Genomic DNA, 21,682 nt, shown 5'->3' with positions numbered 1-21,682 from the left:
GGGAGTATATAATTTTTACTGAAATACCTTGCTCATGTGGCTTCAAAAGCACATAAAATAGCTCAAAATAAAAATAAAAACTCAGCTAATTAGGCTCGCTTCGCTGAAATGACGCCCCTGGTCTCTGGTACCTCTGTTTATCCTTTTGTTGTCCATAGTTTTCCCAGATCTCGTTTACATCTTTTTTGGTTTTCACCACCTCTTTCACTTCATCATTCCACCACCAGGTTTCCTTATCGTCAGGAGGTTTCTTTCCAGATGTCTTTCCCAACACCTCTCCACCCACTCTCTTTATCACCTTACTGTTGTGATTCCACCATTCTTGCACTCCCTCTAGCAATCTAACTTCCCTCAATACTCTCTCCTTAAATTCCTGCCTCGCTTCCTCCTCTGACACACCACTTGACTGTTGATGGGACACGTGCAGGCCTACTTTTAGTACAATAGCAACACCATATTGATGGCAAGTGTTGATGCTTAGACCTTACAGTATAGTAGGCCCTCATCTTAATGTTTGCACCACATTTTGTATGGTGGCGATATACCAGTTTATTTTCATGCAAATTACCTACAATGAATAAATGTTATAGACCTAGTTACAGATATATCAGCTGTCAGAGTTCAGAGACCCGAGGATACGGATGTAACACATTTTTGCGGAAGCAGATAGCCGATCATTTCTAGACCTATACTTATAATCTATTCATCTGACCTCATTAATATTAGTCACTGAGGGTCGAGCCATTTCTTGATAACTGGTGAACAGAAGCAGATCATACTATCAGCATAAAATCATGGTACCATAAAGACATCATCGCCTGTTTATGATGCTCCTTTTCAGTGGCTGTTCAAATTGAGTCTACCTTGCTTGCTCTTCTGCCTTATTCCATCAATGTATTCCGGGCATTTTACATTCCACAGTCCTCAGTCCTGCCCTCTATAAATTTCAGTGATCTCCATTCAAATTTACTTTCCTCCTCGTGAGTGTTTCTTCGTCAGGAGCGATCGGCGTTTAGCGTTGAAAAGCCGACGGTTGAAACGGAACTGAGCCGAGGCTAAGTTTGACGATCTAGCCACACGTTTAGAACTAAGCAGAGTAGTTTGCGCGAACTATAATAGCACACACGTCTAGAACTGAGCGGAGTAAATTGGACGAACTATAATAGCTATACACGTCTAGAACTGAATGGAGTAGGTTGGACAAACTATAATAGCCACACGCATCTAGAACTGAGCGGAGTAGGCTGGACGAACTAGACATGCGCGTTTAGATTGGCGTGGAAGTTCCTGTGTGATCAAACCAAAAAAACAAAGTGCTTGTTTCCATCAAGCCGCGGTTGATGCCTCTTGATAAATTCAAATTAGCTCCACCCCCCACTTTTTTTTTTTTTTGTTAAACTGTAGTTTGACCAAAAGAACTGAACATGCATGGGCCCCATAAATAATGTACAACATATAGTAGAACAACGCGCCTGTGGCTTGACTCCGATCTGTAAACAGTCTATGACATTTTTGTTCTGATCTGTGTAACAGTTAAGTACATTTTTTTTTATCTTTATTGCGGGTCATCCCAGTAAGAAATGTAACATACGCATTACAGTCTAGAATTGTATTCTTCTAGCCAGAATTTCTTATGTGAGGACAAATTCAGTCAGTATTCGTTCATCGTGATTTAAAAATAGGTTTATCGTAGGTTGAATGTTTTAATGCAAATTCAATGCGACTGGAGAGTTAGTCCACCTTCGAACCTATGGCAGATTATCAGTACTCATACAATTATTATTAGTCTCATATGAGAAAAGGAAAAGATACGTAGTGGAAGTGCTGGGAGCTGAAGAATTTGAAGAACGTGCCAGAATATTCAGAGCATGTAAGTACAGTAACAGTTCATGTTATATAACTGATCACGAGAGGATAAGCCACAACCAGGGCTCACTAAATTCTGCACGGGCCTGTCTCTCTAATGTATAATCTATATATGTGCTTATGGGTTTCATTTGCAATTTTATGTTGTGTCACAATTCATGTATTGCATGTAATTACATAAAATACCAAAGTAGAGAACAGTTTGTTTGACGGAGATCTTTCATTCCACTGCAACCAAGCAGGAAATTTAAGACAAGAAGAGAAAGCGTTGACGTCAAGTAAAAAAAATACTTCAAAGTTATTCAGATTAAAAATTGCACGTTTCGCGAGATACTAAGTATACTTTTCATCGCACCTTTCACACACACACACACACACACACACACACACACTTCACCAAAGTCAGTTTCCAGACATCCTTATAATGTGTCAGTATCGGTTTTATTACTCTTTGCTACCGGAATGATGTAAGAAGGCCAGGTGACGTTGATCTGATCTTCCACTTCAATGCTTTTCCATTACAACATCTTGCCAGAGAGGAAGGGAGGAGAGTCTCCGACGATCCTGGCGCCGTAAAGCGACGGTTTGTAATATTTATGCAAGTGGATTACATAACACAAGGTCACTTGTGAACAGTAGGAACAAAGACTGATAAGAACCTAGAGGGTTTTTATTTATTATTACGCGAGATTGCATGAGCCATCTAGATGATTCCAGGCTATTCTCACTTAAAATGAAACGTTTTCATGGAGCAATATTACGCAATCACCTAAAAAAATTACTTCTGTTTTGGATAATGCTATAAACACGGTTGTTTTAATACTTGGAAGCACATAAGTATCAACTAATCAGTAAAACAGTTTGCAGGTACAGTATTGTAGAGTAATATTTTTTTCCCTGGCAACTGCTTCTGCTAGGATCCTTGGGGGCCTTCGTTTTCGGTGGTTGAGGGGGCGGGGGTTTGTTGATGGCAATGTATAGCAGAGTTTAAAGTGCCATCTCCCCTTTCCCAGATAATGGGTGAAAAGTCGACGTTGAAGAAACGGCACCATTTCTGCTGCCAAACTTGTACGTTTTTATATAAAAATATAAACGAATAAAGACTTTTATATCAAAACTCAGCAGGAATTGTTATCCATTAAGAGTGATGAATTACCCTGCGTGGCCCTCAGGTCACTGAAAGCATAACAACTTTCACCACGTCAAAACATAAATGTAAGCGCTCGGAAATAACCAGTACGAAGGAAATTGGCAAGCATCTCCAAAAGCAGTAGTTAAAGAAAGGAAAGCAATCATAACAATGGCACCCATACATGACTATCTATAGTAATTCACGAGCCATAGAACAAGTCACACGAATCAAATGGTTTTGAGAGGGGGAGAAGGAAGTTTTTTTTTTTTGCCTTGATTGCAAATGTCGCCCACCACTTCTCCCGGGCACAGCAGGTCTCTAAGTTCCGTGATTGTGTTCATTTTCCTTCTGTCTTTCGCTGCCTCTACCAAGACAATTCGCTGGAAGAGTCGTCCATCGTCCGTCAATATTCGCCCTCGTCGAAGCTCAAGTGAACACCCTATCATTAAGACGTAAGTGTGTATCCGCTTGGGACGAATTACCGCACGCGTAAGTCGGTGTATGGAAGCTCGTCATGTCTTATTTCCTCCTTAAATATGGTGACATTCGCTGACGGTACCGTGCTGTGTTTTCGGTGTTCTTGCGACACCATAACCAAATTTTGCTGAAGTGTATCTTATTTTTGGTCGTGCGTTCCTTTCAGAGGCGTCAGTGGACCTCTGAATTAGTATTTTTGGTTATTTGAGGGTTAATACTGTCGAACGGCGTAAGTTATCCAGCCAGACTCGACTCCCAACCAATTTGGACTTGGGGATTCCTGTCATGTCTCTCTCAAGGCTGTTCAAGTCAAGGTTAGGCAATGCTGGTCGAATTCTTTAATATGAATCGGTGTTAGCTTATCCTTCATAAATCCCAGAATATTAGAATAAATGCACACTTAAGATTACGTCATGTTTGCTAAATAGCCCGTCGGAGTTCATCCTAGTCTAGTGTGTGTAGCCTAACTTAGGCCTAGGTTTGTTAGACTACATCAGGTCTAATGACAGATTTAATATGGGATAACAATTGAGAAAATGCCTAATATCTCATGATGGATGTCTTGGCTATGTAAAAAAACTGCAAATAGGCTACAGTAAGACCATCTTATTTTCTAGTTGTGAGGCTAGACTTATAGGCTTATAGGCCTAACAGTATTCAGGTATTTACAATGTCTGAATGATAACCAGTAGCCTGTACATGGTATTGGATGTTTTCTCCTTTTATTTTGGATAAAACTGGTCTACCACCAGTTTACATGCAAAATGGGTGTTGTGTTTAGCCCCGTATGGGATGAATGTAAAAAACATGAGCAAAAGACAGAAAATATCATTAACATAAACAAAAACGTAAATGAAAAGCGGTAAATATTCCGGTCAGCAACTGGCAAGAACCAGGCTGCAGAAGCAGTCTTCAGTTTTACGTGTTTTATTTCTTAAAATTTTGGTTAATTCTAAGGAGGAGCTCCACACAGAGGTATTGTTTATTAAAAATTTTTTTTTTTTACTGAACATTAAAGAAAAGGGTGTATTATATAGGCTTACGATGCAGTACAGGTGAGACAACTTGAAAAATTTATTGCAATAATGTGAGAAATTTACTATTCTTTGTTTATGTATTTTCATTAATCCCAGAAGGGCTGGTACTAAATGTGGCATCCTGTGGAGCTTTTTGCATTAAAACAAACAAAGAGATGCTAAACTTTTACATTTTAGTAAATTTTTCTGGTTAATCTTAACCATACTTCATCATATTATACTGTTTCTTTAATGTTCAGTCAAAAATCCCATTGATAAATAATAATCCCATGAAGAATTCTTCCTTAGAATGACCAAATTTTGTCCTAACTGCTTACAGACGTAACCTTGGGATAAAGTTTTACTTTTAATGCCACAACCAAAGTGTTTAGTACCAGTCCCATGGGAGATGAATGTTAAAATATAAACAAAAGACATTAAATATCTCGGTACCAGTAAATTTGTGATATATTTTAGTTTGCTTTTTATATTAAGCATTTTAAGGAGACTTAAGTCAATGAGAATTGCAGGTCTAACCTATGTCTTCTGGCTGTAACATGGGTGTTAGTTGCCTTCCGGACCAGTGGATTGATCATGGCTTCCTGCCTGTGTTATCTTGGAGATTTCCTAACTATATGTGCCCCTTACATAACCTTCACTCTTTAACTTGCATAACCATACCCTTTTAGACAGCTTTAGTATCACCGAAATGGTATATTTTAGATAGCCATTTCCAAGTTTAAGAATAATAATATAGAAATTATTATTATTATTTATTAAGATGAACTCTGTTCATTTGGAACAACCCCACAGGGCCACTGACTTGAAATTCAAGCTTCCAAAGAATATGGTGTTCATTTGAAAGAAGGAACAGAAGGTAATAGGAAATACAGAAAGAAGATATCAGTTATTAGAAAATAAATAAGTTAACAAATTAATAAATAGATAAAATTGTAAGTAAATTATCAAAATACAAGGAGAACTGCTTAGGGGTAGTAATCGTTGAATCTTCACTTGAACTTTTGAGGTTCCAATTGCACATCAAGTGATGAGCCAAACTGTAGTACTTATGTCTTACAACATGGCCGTAGCGGCATATGTCAATAAGCAAGGATGGACAGTCTCAAGAAGTTTTTGATGTTTGCTCACCCATTCTTGACCTGCAGTATGGACTTATTTAAGGAGAGACTAAGAGGAATGTACCTGTACTTCCTTCGCTGCGACAGAGTCAGTAGTCATGGAGTTAGTTGCCATGGCTCCTTCTAGGCAGGATTGTGGCTTGACCTGTGGTTGAACACACTTGCTAACTTAGCAGCCACTGGAGTGTCTTCGTCAGAAGGCTGGGCAGAGCTCTGATGGTTGTTAGAGCCTTGGGAAGTTGCTGACTTTCTTTTACTAATTTGCAAAATTGTCGGTAGACTTTGTCTCAAAGAGATGTGACACGGTGTGTAGCCCCTTCACTCCACAAGATTCTGCTGAGAATAGCCTCAACTTAGGAATGAAGGGGAAGCTTTCCCTTACTCTTTTTGAGTATGGGAAAGCTTCCCCTTTTCAAAGAGCTTGGTTGAAAATGTGATGGAGAAAAGGCATTTTTTTGGCAGAGAGAGCATGTTGCTACTATTTTGCTTGTTTGCATAAGAGTTTAATTGGTCTGGAATTAACAGTTATTCCTGTATTCTTTATATCTGAAGAGATTGTGCTTGGAGAAAAGCATTAGCATCATGTTATTAATGGGTCTCTCAGTGGATTGCTAACGTGTTAAACGTATTGCTCTCGTCTCTCATGTAAGTCACTTGCAAAACTGTTTTATTATCTCACAGTATTACATCAAGTTAATGGAGAGTTTCCTCAAACTTACTTTTCTATACTGTGTGCCATACTCTTTCCATTTATTACATAGGATTTATCTTCAAGGTACACCCTTTATTAGTGTATTTTGAGGTACAAGTAACACAGTAGTGCCATGTGCATACTTTACTGTGAAATGATGAAGTGTTAGAAGAATTTCCTTATTGTCATGAAGTACTATTGGTTATTTTTCGTTAGACTCAGCCACCTTCTACATTAAAATTTATATTTTTCTTGAATAAAAGACATAAAAACTACAAACTTCTTCTCTATGCATTATCTTCGCAAATGATTAATAACAGAGAAAAAAATACTAAACTTACATAAGTTAAGTAGTTTTTCTAAGTCCATTGTTTATGTTTTCACTGTTAAGATGGGTAGCTCTTGTTACGTTCATATGTTTGTTTTCACTCCTGATAAATGCGATTGTATTTTCTACATGCAATGACTCCACCCACTAAACAAGATTCTTCAATTAGAATACAGTACCTGTAGTAAAAGCATTACTATTGATCCTGCTTTTTGCTGGACTTCAGACAACCAATGCCCTCAGTTGTTCCTTATCTGTGCTGACCTACTGGAGTTGAATTTTGAATCGTCCAATCAGAATTCAGATATTTTTATACAGTAGTGTTTCCAAGGATGTCGTTGGAAAAAGCCGGTTCAGACTGAAACCAAGTTAGTGTAGTCATGGCTTCCAATTGTAACACGGTTGTGCTGTAACTGAATGACGGTTTTTAAGAAAAAATGACGAATCTGTACAACTTTTCAGAGATAAATTCTTAGGTGAAGTGTCCCAAGTGTGGATTGTGTTCTACGTTCTGTAGTAAGATAAGGAAACAAAATCTAGTCTAGAAGTGTCATTTTTTGCATTGACTAATTGCTAATTGCATGGCGCAGCAGCCATAATATTAGGCGACAATCTTTAAAAATTTATTACTGTTGCAGAGAGACTACCCATTCCTTTTGCATACATATAGAGTAAGGGGCAAACTATACATTTTCGAGAGTGAGCACAACTAAACAACAAAAAACTACCAGAAAATTTGGTTTTCCATGCAAAAACGGCTGGCTGGAGTCTTCCGAAAAATTACCGTAATATTTATACCCTACCTTAGATTCAGGGTCAAGAAGCACCAATCCTTGTTGTTAAGCTACTTTAGATATCTTACCTGATTAATGATTTCTTTGCCGGATGAGACTCATAAATTGTTATTTTATGGATGCTGAATATAGTGGATTTGTTACCCTTGCATAGATATCTTTTATTTATTACTGTTGCAGATCTAAAGCTAGATGACGTCAGTGAACAACACAAGCAATGGAGTCGCAGAGGAGAAAGGTTTCGATTCCTTTAATGTTTCACAAGGAAAGGAAGCCCTTGAGTTGGCCAGTGAAGATTCTTTCCAGTCCATAGGATCACCACCGTCAGTGGACACTCAGTCTAACAGGTTTGTAGTTTAGGGTTTTTATTTTTTTAAGTATTCAAGAATTCAGTGTATTTAGATATGTATATTTTTGTTTGGTCTCTTGCAATGAGTATTTATATTTTCCAACAGGCAACTTACAGCTTAGCATATTGACACCTAGGACTTGCCGATTGTTGAATAATTAGTAAAAAAAAAAAAATTGTAAATGATAAAAAAAAAACTTTTTGGCACAAGCAGGAACGGTGATGTTTTGCCAACAGTAAGGTACTATACATTGCACATGTCACATGGACCAAGCTGTTTGCGCATGGAAACAACTTCTTTCAAGAGTCATAAAAGGAAATTCTTCGTCCTCAAGTTTTATGCAATTAAACAGTTCAAGCATAAGTTAATCATACATTATATTCGATCATTTTGATTTAACACGTTTTGCTGCAAGTTTCTCTTCAATTTTCCCCTGTAAATGAAAGTGTTTATCTTTCGGTGTAAGGTGACAGATGGATGGTTTCAGGTTTACTGTGAATGTTGGCTCATTTGTATAGCCTTTGGTAGCAAAATGCAAAAGATGCCAGAAAAGTTTCTAACATTTACAAAATAATTTTGAAAAGATTTTCTTCAAGTTTGATGACGTGGTCAGTGCTTTCAAAACATAACGTTATTTCATTAGTATTAGGGGAATAGCATAAAATTCCCTTATTATAGTAAACTGAGCAAACATCCTAGCTATATACGAAGAACTGTTGATAACCTTTTAAAATATTGAGACAGCACCTTGCTATCATCCTCTCTAACTTTTGTCTTCTCTACAGTGATAGTCTAGACACCACGGCAGACCTTTCAGGTGAGTCATCACTGCCATCTCCCGACTCTGCAATTGGTGGTACTCCTGGCCTCACCCCTGACTTAGAGTTACCTGGCTATCACACACCCATAGGAAAGGGAACAGGAGAAGAGAAAGACATCAGCGAAAAAACAGGAAAAAACACACCAGCGAATGCTGCACCAGTGAAGGAGCTGTTTTCCAAAGACATAAATACTCCGCAGAAAGAACCCCAGGTAGGTCTGATGTGGACTCTGATATTTGTTCAACAGTGTCAGAATTTAGTGTTAGGAGATGTTAAGGTATTCTTAGCTCTCTGAGTGCAGATTGTTTAGGTTTATATAAATTTAGTGTTCATTTTCTGTTATGGTTGTAATGAGTTGATTGTTTTTACTATAGTCGTACTAGTGTTATGTTCCTTATGATGACAGTAATTCAAGGATTTGAATGGTATGCAGCTATATTTTTCCTATACCTTTTCAAGTTTCTTTTGTCAAAGGAGTATCATATTATAGGTTTTACATTAAGAACATTTGAGTTTTTCATTTCATGAGGGAATCTTCAATACTGTATATATTACAAACACAAAATTTTGACTTCAGGGATCTGTTTACAAAAAGGGGAACTTTGAGAATTGGAAGAGGTCTAAACAGATTGCAGGTAATTTGTAAGACAAGAAGTGTGGAGGTATAAAAAGTATTACAATAATACTGAAAAGGGAAAGCGTTGGAAACACAATGTAATGGGGTCTCCAGAAGCTGTTGATAACTTGTGCCAAAATTCAGTGGTGGTTGTACCAATTGTAAGATCTGTTCAGCTCTGTTGAGAAAGCAATATTCATTCAGTGAATATTTAAACTACGGAAAACGAATACGAGATTGGTCGTACATGCGTACTTGTAATTACTGTGTGGCTGCCAGCTTTCTGTGCTCTACAGTAGACAGAGGGACTGTTGCTGAACATCTTTTACTTGGTTGAAAATAACTTTGCTGCCACTTTGGAAAAAACTTTTTAAATGAGGTCATTCCATAGGACAGAACAGTGATTGCAGACGAAAGTTGGCCACCCCATAATATTTTATTTTACATGTTTACAAGATAGAGATTTAGGAGTTCAAACCTTGTCATGACTATCTCAAATCACATGGTCTTCCTTATTGATCACGAAACTTTGGTCTTCAGTTCGCATCATGACTCCTGTTTGATAGTTCTTACTAAAAATTGACTTTTTCAGATGGCCATGATTTTGGTGACTTGACCCTTGGTCAATGTGTGCTTGATAGTCTTCTAAAAATATCCTTTTTATTTATTTATTTATTTTTTTCTGCTCTTTCAGATCTTGAAGATGGACTTATTTATAAAAAATGCTGTGTACTTGTTCCAAGTCCATTTTACGATAGAATGTATGGATGTGATGATAGTTTTAGGTATATAGTAATAAATTGTCATAACAGCTGTTTCCTGCACAGTTCAGATGTGAGCAGAACCCTAGAAGGGAAAGAAGAAAGATCAGAAAGTAATAATTGCTTTTATTAATAAAACACTCTCCTTAATATTCCACTTGTCCAGTAAGATTAAAGCAGTTAAGGAAATCATGAATGCATAGAGACTTATACTTAGCTGGTTGAGGTCCAGTTGAATGCTTGACCTTCCTTACCACGTGTTCACTATAAAGGAATTTGATGAGAGCACGGAATTCTATTTCTAAAAGTTCACAGTCTTTCCTGAAGGGTTTTATTGTTAGATAAGAAGTTGGAAAGAGATGCAAGTGAAAAGTAAAAGATAAAATTAACTGCAATCTACCTGGTAAGCCAGGTATTTGTGATCAGCTCATAAGTGACTGATGTAATCCTTTTAATCCTTTGGCAGAATGTGTCCTCCGTATGTTATATTGTTAAGACTTGAGTCAAGTGTTTTGGTTAGGAAAATGGTAGGTTTTGCTCATTTTAAACAAATAATTTTGATATATCAGTTCAGATATTTGATGCTGTATACCTTCAAGCCTTGAATTCCTGTTTTGTTGAGTGATATAATGTTTGTAAGATTATTTAGTTACAATACTTAGTTGAAACAGTTTTGATCCTATTAAAGCTTAGTTTCCCCCAGTGAACTCAATACTTAGTTGAAACTTTTTGATCCTATTGAAACTTAGTTGCCCCTTGTGAACTTAAGTCTTTGTTTTTGGCTCCACTGGTGCCCACTATTGTGTAGTCAGAAAAACCAGTTTCTTACCCATACATTGATACTAGTTTGGTTTATTTATAGTGTTATGTGCCTGCAGTTTTATTTTCAATTATATTTCCTTGGTGCATATCAAAGCAGACGGTGGTAGGAAATGTCATGGAATGTGAAGAGGATGAAGATGCTGACACACCTGAGTCTGAAACTGCCAGTACTGCATCCTCATCCTCATCTTCACTGTTGGTCATGGAGAAGGGTGAGAGTGCCCGTACAGATCACACCCAGATTGAAGCTCCAACTCTAAGTCTTATAGATTATGAATCCAACACTAAAAAATCTGACTCCATAGGGCCTGCACCCACTGGCATTATTGATAGTATAGAGGCACAACCTATGAGCCCAACTCACGTACCTCTTGTCCCATCTCTTGCTGTCAAAAAGTCTCTTCTCACCATGGGTGAGCCCAAGAGTCTGGGAGAAGCCCCTAAGGGTGTAAGTCAACCAAAGGAAAGTCCTGGCAAAAAACCGAGTGTAACTACACTGACAGATGTGGAAGAGTTTATAGCTGATGTTTTGGAGTCTGGTAAGGCCACTGCAGAGATGAGAGGTAACAAAGTTGGCACTACCTTTGGTGACAGTGTTCGCATACAAGCACATGATCAAAAGCCAGGTAAGAAAGAAGAAAAGCCGATTGTAACGGAAGTTTCCACAAGTATGCAGAAAATTCAAGATGTTACTGGTAGCCCAAAACAGGATCACATCTCAAAGATAGAAGTTGAAACAGTTGCAACAGTACCTGGGAGAGTCAAGGCAAGTACTTGGACTGATCCAGACCTTGACTCTGCTGATGGCCAGGAGCCTTGCCTAATGCCTGAAACACCAACAATGGCACTTAATAAAACATTTACCAAAGAGTTAGCTGGATGTCCAATTAAACACAGCACCCCACTAACCACACCCATTATCATACCAGAAATCAAGGTTTGTGTGAAATTGTAATTCTTAGAGTTTTGTAGCCCTTTGGAAAGATGCTATTAACAGTTGCTTTTTTTTCCACTTGAGATTTTGTGTTTTGGAGAATTAGTATGGACAAGTTCTCAGGTAGCTGGTTTGAGGCTGTTTATTTGGATTTGTGTTTGTTTTTGTATAGATCATTATTATTTTGTTAGAGTTTGATATGTATGGCACTTACTATTAGGGTTATTATGAGCTTTATAGTTAATATGCACTCTTCACTTAATGAAGATTAAGAAGTAAACATAAATTATCCTAATTTATCACCAACATCAGGATTTCCAATTACTTGGGAGGTTTGCAGTAGTTGATATCACAAACCCATCAGTTTGTGTTAGTGTATCCTGCAGTTACCAGGCTTCCTTAGACACACTCCAAAGAAGCAGCAGCAGGCACATGGTTTGGCATCTACACAGATCATGCTTCTAGGGTGGTGTACCTCACTCCGTGTCTGACAAGGAATCGATGCCGTGTTAATTGTGCGCCCATATTTTGATAATGTTTTGTGCTATTGTCTACAAATTGATTCCTTTTTTTCATGAGTAATTTTGATTTGAATTATCTTGAGACTTAACATGTTTATCCTATATGCGCAGCCCATAAAGGAACAGGTAGTCGAAACAACAGCTTTTTCATGACGAGTAATTTGTCACGTATCGCTTTGCTAGGCCTGAAGTTGCAGCTTAATCCTGCTAACAAGGTTTTTTTTCCTAAATTAACACATGCTAGCCCAGGTATTCTGTTTTCTCTGCATATACTTGGAAGATTGCATATTTCATTGCTCTGTTTCAATATGTCTTCATTACAGCCATGTTTTTATTTCAAATGTGTACTTAGGCAAATGTAAACTTATGGGTATGTGTTACCAAAAAACAGAATTTTTGTTTTTAATTCCATTCTGTTATACAAAACTGAATTTGGTCTTCGGCAGCAGACTTGCATTGTAAATTATTGGATAAAAATTTGACTTTAGTAAATTTCATGTTCAGGATTGTAACATATACTCTGGCTGTGTTGTTCGGTTAACTCCCTGTGCGTGCTTTATAAATTTCTTCATAATTCTGATTATCAATTGCATTCCAATCCTCCAAGACTTAGCTGTCCATCTTGTAGTGCCTGATATGCACATAATCAGAACGCTGTAGCCTTTTCTTTTGTGGTGTATCACAGTTTAGAACTTTCATTCTTGCTATTAAGAGTTTGAAATGACCTTCTGGTCAAGAAGTTGAATTGCTGTGACTTCCAGATTTACAGCTTGGCTTGTAATGATTCAGACGCATCAGTTTACAGGAAGTGTCCGCCACCCATTTCCTATCTTTTGTGTGGTCAAGATGACACAGGAAGTGTCATCTTGACAAAAATGATGCCAGAAGCTTTGATCTGCAAAGATGCTTACCTGGTGAGGAAAGAGTCTTAAGGCTCTTGAGTTTGTCTGAGGAAGGTGCTGACTGCAGGATTGGTTAATATAAACTGACTGATTTGTATTCCCTGAAAGAATATTTTTTTATATAAACAGTCCAATTCATTTTCAGGACTTCTCGTGTAAATGTGCTTCAAGTATTTAGTAAAGAAAATAAGACAAAAAAAACTGAATTACAAAACACATTAATATTCTCATGCAGGAAATGCATATTGTATTTTGATTACTAGACAAATATTTTGACGTAGTAGATAAGCAAAACCCAGAGCTTATTGCAGCAAATGCATATTTAGGCATCCCAAAAGGAACTGGTGTTAAAAATTGCCCCATATTCATGAAAGCATCATGTATCTCCTTTATTTTTGTTATAAAATACTGAATATTTTATAAATAACTTTTTTCCGTTACATACCGATCGCTCATACCTGCTCGTATTTGCAGTCCAGTATTCAAATATTCACAGACACTGCACTTTTCTGTAACCAACAAGAAAATCAGCTGTAGCATATTTGCCATGTAGCTCTTCAGGTGCCCTGCAGTCACTCATTTCCATAGTTGCACTATCTGGATATGGGGTTGCACAATCAGCAGAAAGGGAGGACGGATCTTGGTGTATGAGTGAAGGGTTCATATTGAAAAAAACTAATTTTGGTATCAAAAAGGTTTGGTGTGTTCCATTACAACCCCATCATTCATATGTGCTTAAATTCTAAGTAAGGAGGCAGGACCAAATTGCTGAATGCCCAAGTGTGCTGATTGAAAACTGAAAGATCCATGACTATGCTTTGGGACTAGTATAGATCAAGGACCAAGGCTTTGGTAATTTCGTGAGGTTTGTTATAAGTAAGGACAAACCCCTATGGTGTGTAAACTAGGATGCTTGTATTGCTGTAGGTGTCTGTTGGCTGTAGAAGACACCATTTGTAAGTGTACCTAAAAAGATGATGATGACCTCAAATGTAAAACTTTTGCTAAGTAGTAAAAATCACATTGTGACATGTTATGAAAGGTGGAAAAGAAATGATAAGGTTTTAGAAGGGCTGTTAGAGGAATAAGTGAATTGGTAAATGAAGAAAAAACATTGAATACTGGCAGTCCTACCAGAAGTGCTCTTAGAAGAATAAGTGAATTGGTAAATTAAGATAAAACTTTGAATACTGGCAGTCCTACAGTAAAGGAAGCAGTGTGGGGCTTTTGTACTGTATAGTGTTGGTAACAGAGCTTTGCAGGCCTTCAGAAAGTAGGCACATGGCATCATGCTACTACTGATCTTCTGTCTGTTAGATTAGAGAGCTTTTGTCTCCAGGCTTTCAAACACCGCAAATATGGATGTAAATGAGTGTTTTGGTTATGAGGAAACATTCCATTGTAGCAAAATAACCTCAGCAGTCAGTCATTAAATTTGTCAAGTACAGTGTACGTCATTTCATGTGTATCACAGGATACATTTTAATTTGACTAATAATGTACTGCTTGTATAGAGAGTAGACCACTTGTTATTCCCATTGATGTGAATTACTAGTAAATTACCTTCATGCTTCATTGGGTGAGTGAACTATTTTCTTACGCTTGGTGGTGGGGAAGCCAAGTTCTTCACTCATTAGAGCTTGCCCATTATTCAGCTAGTCTTGCTACAATCGCAAACTTTGACTGGAGCTGTGTACCGGTGTTCCTGTTTCTTATTTCTGTATGATGTCCTCATAATAGGCATTCGAGTTATTGTCAGTGGTATTTTACTGTGGTTGTTAAAATTTATTCTCATTTTTTGTTTTGTTTTAGATCCTGCCCATGTTCATACCGTGCATGAGCTATGGTTGTCTTTTCCTTACATTGAGTTGCATACACCAGCTTATGCAACCTGAACACCAACAAGCTTGATTTCACAAGTTTGGTTTTCACAGTTTTTTTTATTTTGATTTCATTGACAGCAGGAATGAATATTTTGATGTTTTATTCCTCATTGTTCAGGCTTTGTTCTTTTAATGTTGACCTCTTATTAACTACACAGTACACACCCAAATAATATACTGTATATTAATTCAGATGTCAGTTGTTTATTGCATAAGAAATGTTCTTTGGTATGGTATTTTACCAATGAATCTTTTTTTAATAATTCTTTATTGCATTAATTATTACATTTTTGCATTAACTGGATGCAAAATGCTCATGTTCTAAAATATTCTTGGTTATGCCTACTTTTGTTTTTTTAATTTTGTCTCACATTACTCATCATTATGTGAACACCCATTTTCTGAAATTAACTGTTGTTCAGCTGCAGGGTGTAAATACATTGTGAAAAACTAGTTCCTAAGGAAACTTTATTGCTGTAGTCATACACATGCATGTAATTTTGAATAACTTCATAATGAAAAAGATGATTCTATTTAATCTTAGAATTGGGTTAAGTGACTCCCAATTCATAATGGTGATGATGATCCTATTTAATCTTAGAATTGGGTTAAGTGCCTGCCTGATGCCAGGATTTTTCATGTATATTGCACCAGAGTAAAGGATTATTAACCTCCACAGAAAAATATGGTTCTGTAACCATTTTAATAAGATTAATTGGCATACTGATTCTCATTGGTAATGTGTGCTGTCAGATTGTCTTTCACATTTGTAAATACACATAAAATAGCATGCCTAAGTCCTGGGAACTGAAGTATAGCACAGTCATAAACATAAGGGACTTGTAAATGATCTTAAGATATATATAAAGTCCTCCATATAATGAAATTCTCTCTCTCTCTCTCTCTCTCTCTCTCTCTCTCTCTCTCTCTCTCTCTCTCTCTCTCTCTCTCTCTCTCTCTCTCTCTCTCATAGTATAAGTCAACAATTAAAGGTCCTTTTACATGATTGGCATTTAATTGTTACTGTTTTCGTCTAAATACAGTTATACTCTTATACCAGCCCCAGTCCTAGCTTGTATTTTCTTTTAGTTGGTATTGGTTATCTTTTAGAAATCTGAGAAATCATTTATATTCTTTATGGTTTTTTCCATGATAACACATCTTGTGGAAGTATCCATAGATTTTAGTGACCCCTATAAAGTAAAACCAGATTTACACTCAAAATCTAAAGATTGTCTGGTTTGAAAGTCAGCGCTTGATTTGGATATAGGAGTAAGACACAAGAAATCAAGGGAGGGACAGATAGAACATATATGGTATTACTCTTGAGCTGGTTGTGAAATTTTAATAACATGTTCTGTATGGGCGGTTGGTTTTATGAGTACAGTGAGAATTGACTCCCTCTGCTTAAACGTTAAAGTAATTTTCCCCAGTTTTGTTTTGGCCAAGGCTGCTTAGAGGGTGTTATGGTGTTTGGTGTAGTCATGGTTGACTTTGAAGTAAAAGTAAAGTGAGGTTTCTTTATATACTTAGAATTTATTGCAAGACAACAGTACAGCCAACCAAAGTTGTTCATGTTTATATAAAGTTGAAAAGAACCAGTAAATAAATATTTATTCTCCAAGAATAGCAAACATGCTTGAAGAATATAGTTTGCTAAAATGACTAGGGCATGTGAGCTGGGGTCAAAAGATATTGTACATTTTACCTTAATTGGCTCACTTCAGATTCAGATGCAGCTTAAGCTGGAGCCTTAGAATCACCATAGCTGTCTATTATGAAAGTGCTTCATTGCAAAATAGAATTTTATGGTATTTGCTTAACAAAATAATGTTATGTCATAGTAGGAGTTCAGTAGGTATGTTAGAAGTTTTCTTTATTGTTAGTAGCAATGTTATTGCCAGTTTGTTTGAGTCAAAAGATTTTCGAGTTCAGATGGCTACAATAATTGAGGTGTCTGCAGAATGTATGTCTATTCTAGGATTAAAAAGTGGCCTTATTAGGGATTTGCAACATATGTTTAGTTTGTTACTGATGAGGAAAGGAAGGTTGTCATGAGAATGGTTTGTGTTAACTATTGTTATGTAGTTGAATATTGAGATATCAGTGAAAACAGTTCTTTGAGTATGTGTTGCTCTGTAGTTTTAATGATGCAGTTTATGGTTGACTGAATTTTCTGAAGCCATTCGTGGCAAAATTAGTAGTACAGTTATAATAAATTTTCAAGTCTCACAGCACCTCCTTTATTTATTAGAATGATAGATTATTGAATGTTAGTAAGTAGGGACAGAAATCATTCAAAGCAAGAGTAAAGTTAGGTTATCTTGACCATTGCATTCTTTTTTCTGGGCTTGTAGCATTTTGCTTTTCCAACCTCGGCTGCAGCTTCACTAATGATTATTAATCAAAAGTAATTTTGCTTTTGGTACTTTTGCTGCCATTGCTTGTTTTTGAAATGCTTTACTAAGCAACAATACTTATTCTTTTATGGTTTGTAATGATTATTACTTGCAACTGAGAATAATCTTTAAGTGACAATTAAAGGGAAATTGAAGCATGAATATACTGTACAACTTTAAAGATGATGTATTCCAGATCGTATGAAATTATGGCACTTTATTGAAAGCTGAGTACTGTACCTGTAAACGTATCTTTTTGCCAAACTCTTTAGACAGTCAACCTCCAATATATTGGAATCAAAGCTTGAGGACACAATCCTTAGCCTTGATTTGTTGGCTTTTTATTAGCTTGTGCAAAAGTTGTTTGCTTAAATATATACGCTTTAATGTAAAGGAATTTTTATAAGCAAGTGTTCCTGCTTCTGCAAGTTTCATCCCAAACTTAAATGGATTTTTGTACTTCCAAAATTTCGTTGTTCTGGAGATCCATTAGTTACCTTTTGGGTGCTCCTTCTAGCCTCAGAACTCAACTTATATTTAACTATTCTCACTTACAGTAATTCATAGTACCCACTACTTGCTTTGACTACTTTGGCCCTTTTTTTTTTTTTTTAGTACATCTTGCACTTGTTTGGTCAACTGTTCTATCCTTTATTATATGTGTGATATGAATTGAGGCCTATACAGTATCAGTTAAGAAGGCCAGATCATTTACCCATTACTGATCCTTCGAAAGAGTTGCATTTTTACCTTTCATTCATGGGAAAGGGAGTAATTTTTCCAGAGGTAATTGAGTAAATTATTGTTAGGCAGCCCATAAGTCTGTATATTGTATTGCAGCCCTGTGAATTCACTTCCAAGTCTAAATGAATGGAAAATGGTGGTGACATAGTCATTTGAACTGGATGAAATTCTTAGTATTGAACACAGTCTTCAGCTAAGGTTTAATTTTCACTTTTGCCAAATACAAAACGTTGGTAGTCATCTGTAGTTTTGTTTTAAGTATTAACACTTGTTCTTTCTTTGGCCCCTACTGCTGGAGTTCCGTCAATCGTCAAGGCAAATAGTGCTGCAAATGTCCCCCTGAGTTGCAGTTTCATGTATTTGGAGTTTTTTCCAGAAATGTATACTTTATTTTCATACTGTTTTCACAGGTTCAGAGAAGCACTGTGTCCTAATTTTCTTACTTTTGACTAGTACAGTTGAAAAACACTGACATTTTGCAGCTACACTGCAATTATTCATGCAAGTTCACTTTCTTGGTTGTAGTCACTATTCCTCTGTAGAAATGTGTTTTCGTGTATTTTCACATTTTCTCGATAGACGTTTCCAACTTCATCATGCATTTCGTAAAAAATTATTTGAGTGGGAGAATTTATATTCGTTAATTTGTAATTTATATTGTTTCTAAGCATACGTAGTGATGATTATAATAATTTCCTGTCCCAAGTGATGATCGAAATAATGAAAAATTAATTTCCTAAACCACCATAAAAACCAGCTGGCTCCCGGCAGAGACTTTACCATCCCTTTCTTGTGCTTGCTTTTGCACATTCACTGGTTTTAATGACATGATATATGTGAAAAACAATCTTCGATGTCTCTGATCGCCCCTCTCTATCAGTTTTGTTAAAAATCATCCAGTTGCTGCACTTGCATAAAGGTTAACAAACCTTAGCTATGAAAATTTTAATTTTTAGGGGAGGTAACAACTCTGGATGTCAGTGGTTTCATACTAGTAGTTGTCTAAATCTGATATACTTTGTTAGGAAGTACAGTATTTTTCATTACCTAGCAGTCTTTATACTGAAGGTAAGTATTATCACACATTTTCAAGAGACCACAAAAGCAGACATTCAGTTGGTGATGTAATAGGGTACTCAGCATCAGATCAGTCTGGGTGATGTTCAGTGCAACAGTGCTGTGGAAATATAGGCACTTCATATTTAGAATAAATTTTATAATTGGCACAGTAATTTTTAGATTTCTTAGGTTTTGTTTTCATTCTTTTTCCTTCCGTACTTTAGTTTCATTTATTTGTTGTACCCACTGTTACATGTGATGTTTAATGTTAGATTATGCATATTAATTTATGCACAGAGTTTGGTCATGGAAAAGTTGCCTTTCGTTATAAATAATACCTGTCACAATGGCTTCTTACATGTTAGTAGACATCAGGAGTTGAGTGAAGTTACTGTAGAAGCTGGAGTTATAGAAGTATATAGTATATAACATTCATTGTAATTAAATGCTGCAGGTGGATCTGGAGGACGACGTCCCATCAGAAGACCTGGAGGATACTGCGGAAGAGGAAGATGGGAAAGTGCCTCCAGATGCAGTAGAGGTAATTAAACTATTGATGTCTTTGGTTTATAATTGATTTCCTTGAGTGATTGATTGAGTAGTTTTTCCCAATGATTAATGTTTTTTGACCCCAGAAAGTGGACTTGTTATATGAAAGTGAATGTGTTGATTACATATAGGCTGTAAGAAATTCAGGAAATGTTATTGTAGAAACTGAAGTATTATTCTTTTACTGTTAAAATTTAAGATGATCAGTGTAATCAAATGATTCTTTTGCTGTTAAAGTTGAAGATGATTAGTGTATCGAAATTTTTTCAGGCTGAGGTGAAAAAAACTAGCGCACTCGATTCAAGGAAGAAGGTAGAACGTGAGGATACAACAGAAGAGGAAGAAGACAAGAAGGCAGCTCCAGTTATTTTAAGGGTAGGTACTTAATTTGTGAAATATTCGTGAATGAGTTTATGCAGTTTATTTCATCTCAGTAAGAATAAAGGGGGGTGCATATGGGATATACATGGTACCAAGGTATTTGTGATTGGTGACATTCTTAGTCGAGCAGGGTTTTTTTTTAATTTTTTTTTTTATTTTTCTAAAAGAATATTGGTTAGTACTGTACCCACTCAAGACCCATTATGCAGATGTTGGTGATTTATATTAAGGAGAGTTCTCCTGGAACCATGTAGAGTACTGAAGTTCAGGAAACTTTTTATAAACTAGTACGGACATACTGTGCTGTTACCTCCCAAATGGAAGTCATTCTCGAGTTGACAATGTCTGTAATGGGTTTGGAATAAAAATTGTGACATTTAAAAAAAATTGTTCAGATTCGTCATGTATAATCCTCCTTTATGACGTGTAGCTTCATTCATTTCTCATAGATCAGCCATCATGAATGAGGATGTTTCAGGTGCTTGAGGCCATGAGGTCTGCCGAAATGTGCCTTACTGCTACCTGACTGCCATTTTCTTTTCTTTTCAAGATGGACTTTGGTGTCATATAATTTAATACTCATGAAAAAGGACTCTAATAAGCAATGAGTTTGCATTAAAAAATTAAATTTGGTTTCAGTACAGTTAAAAATTTTCCTCAATTTCATCTGTTCAAATATTGCTAAGGTTTTGAATACATTCTTTGAAACAAGGCGGTTAAATCATATCATATGAGGACGTCTTATCTCATCAGGATCATTTTCAGTCTATTCCAGGCACTACTAACCAATAAGCCATATGTTTCCTTTTTCCCGTCTTTGTCATTCATATGACAATCACACTTTGATTTTCTACAAAACCAGTTTGCCAGAGATTTGGATTCTTATAACTTTATATTTACACATATTATTACGCTGTTTGTCTACACAGTTTATGTAAAGAACAGTTGATAATGATCTTCCTGGTTTTTAAAGCAACTTTGGCAGGCCCATTGTTTAACATTACAGTTAGTAGGTTGCTGATTAATTTGTTTTAAAAATCATGCCTTTTACTACCACACAGAGACAGTAACATATCACAGACACATTGAATTCATTGATGCACATGAGCAAATTGTAGCTGAATGTTAGTTACATTGCTTAGTTAGATCACTTATAAGTATTATAAGGATATATCTCTTCATCTTTTTAATTATGTGGCCAATTTCATTTTATTGCTGTATATATCTCTGACATATCCAAATTGGTCCCCTTTCATCTTATTGGAATATGAATTAAGTTTTCCCTTTTTGTTTTTTAATTGTTATTTTGTTTTTAAAGGCTCCACCAGAAGTGAAAAATGATAAAATTGAAGATGGAGGATATGAAGAAGACGAAGAAGATGAGGAGGGAGAAATTGATGATGACGATTTAGTGTTAAGTGATAGTGAAATGGTAGTGGAAGCATCAATGAAATTCCCACTGGCAAATAAAGGTATGATGATACACGTGATTAATGA

The 21,682-nt window shown here is 36.4% G+C and overlaps 1 protein-coding gene across 1 annotated transcript in view; it reads left to right on the top strand.

The window, feature by feature from the left end:
* The first annotated feature begins 3,294 nt into the window (after nucleotides 1–3,294).
* LOC136852190 (uncharacterized) overlaps nucleotides 3,295–21,682 on the top strand; it is a 30,107-nt gene continuing 11,719 nt past the window's right edge. The window contains exons 1-7 of the mRNA XM_067126636.1: nucleotides 3,295–3,450; nucleotides 7,624–7,790; nucleotides 8,579–8,825; nucleotides 10,908–11,750; nucleotides 19,710–19,796; nucleotides 20,075–20,179; nucleotides 21,504–21,657. Coding sequence (XP_066982737.1) covers nucleotides 7,636–7,790; nucleotides 8,579–8,825; nucleotides 10,908–11,750; nucleotides 19,710–19,796; nucleotides 20,075–20,179; nucleotides 21,504–21,657 — 1,591 coding nt within the window. The 5' untranslated portion in view covers nucleotides 3,295–3,450; nucleotides 7,624–7,635. The remainder of the gene's footprint in view (nucleotides 3,451–7,623; nucleotides 7,791–8,578; nucleotides 8,826–10,907; nucleotides 11,751–19,709; nucleotides 19,797–20,074; nucleotides 20,180–21,503; nucleotides 21,658–21,682) is intronic.

The sequence above is a fragment of the Macrobrachium rosenbergii genome, chromosome 25 (assembly GCF_040412425.1).
Source record: "Macrobrachium rosenbergii isolate ZJJX-2024 chromosome 25, ASM4041242v1, whole genome shotgun sequence".
Taxonomy (NCBI): Eukaryota; Metazoa; Arthropoda; class Malacostraca; order Decapoda; family Palaemonidae; genus Macrobrachium; species Macrobrachium rosenbergii.
This window is presented reverse-complemented; position numbering and strand designations above follow the sequence as displayed.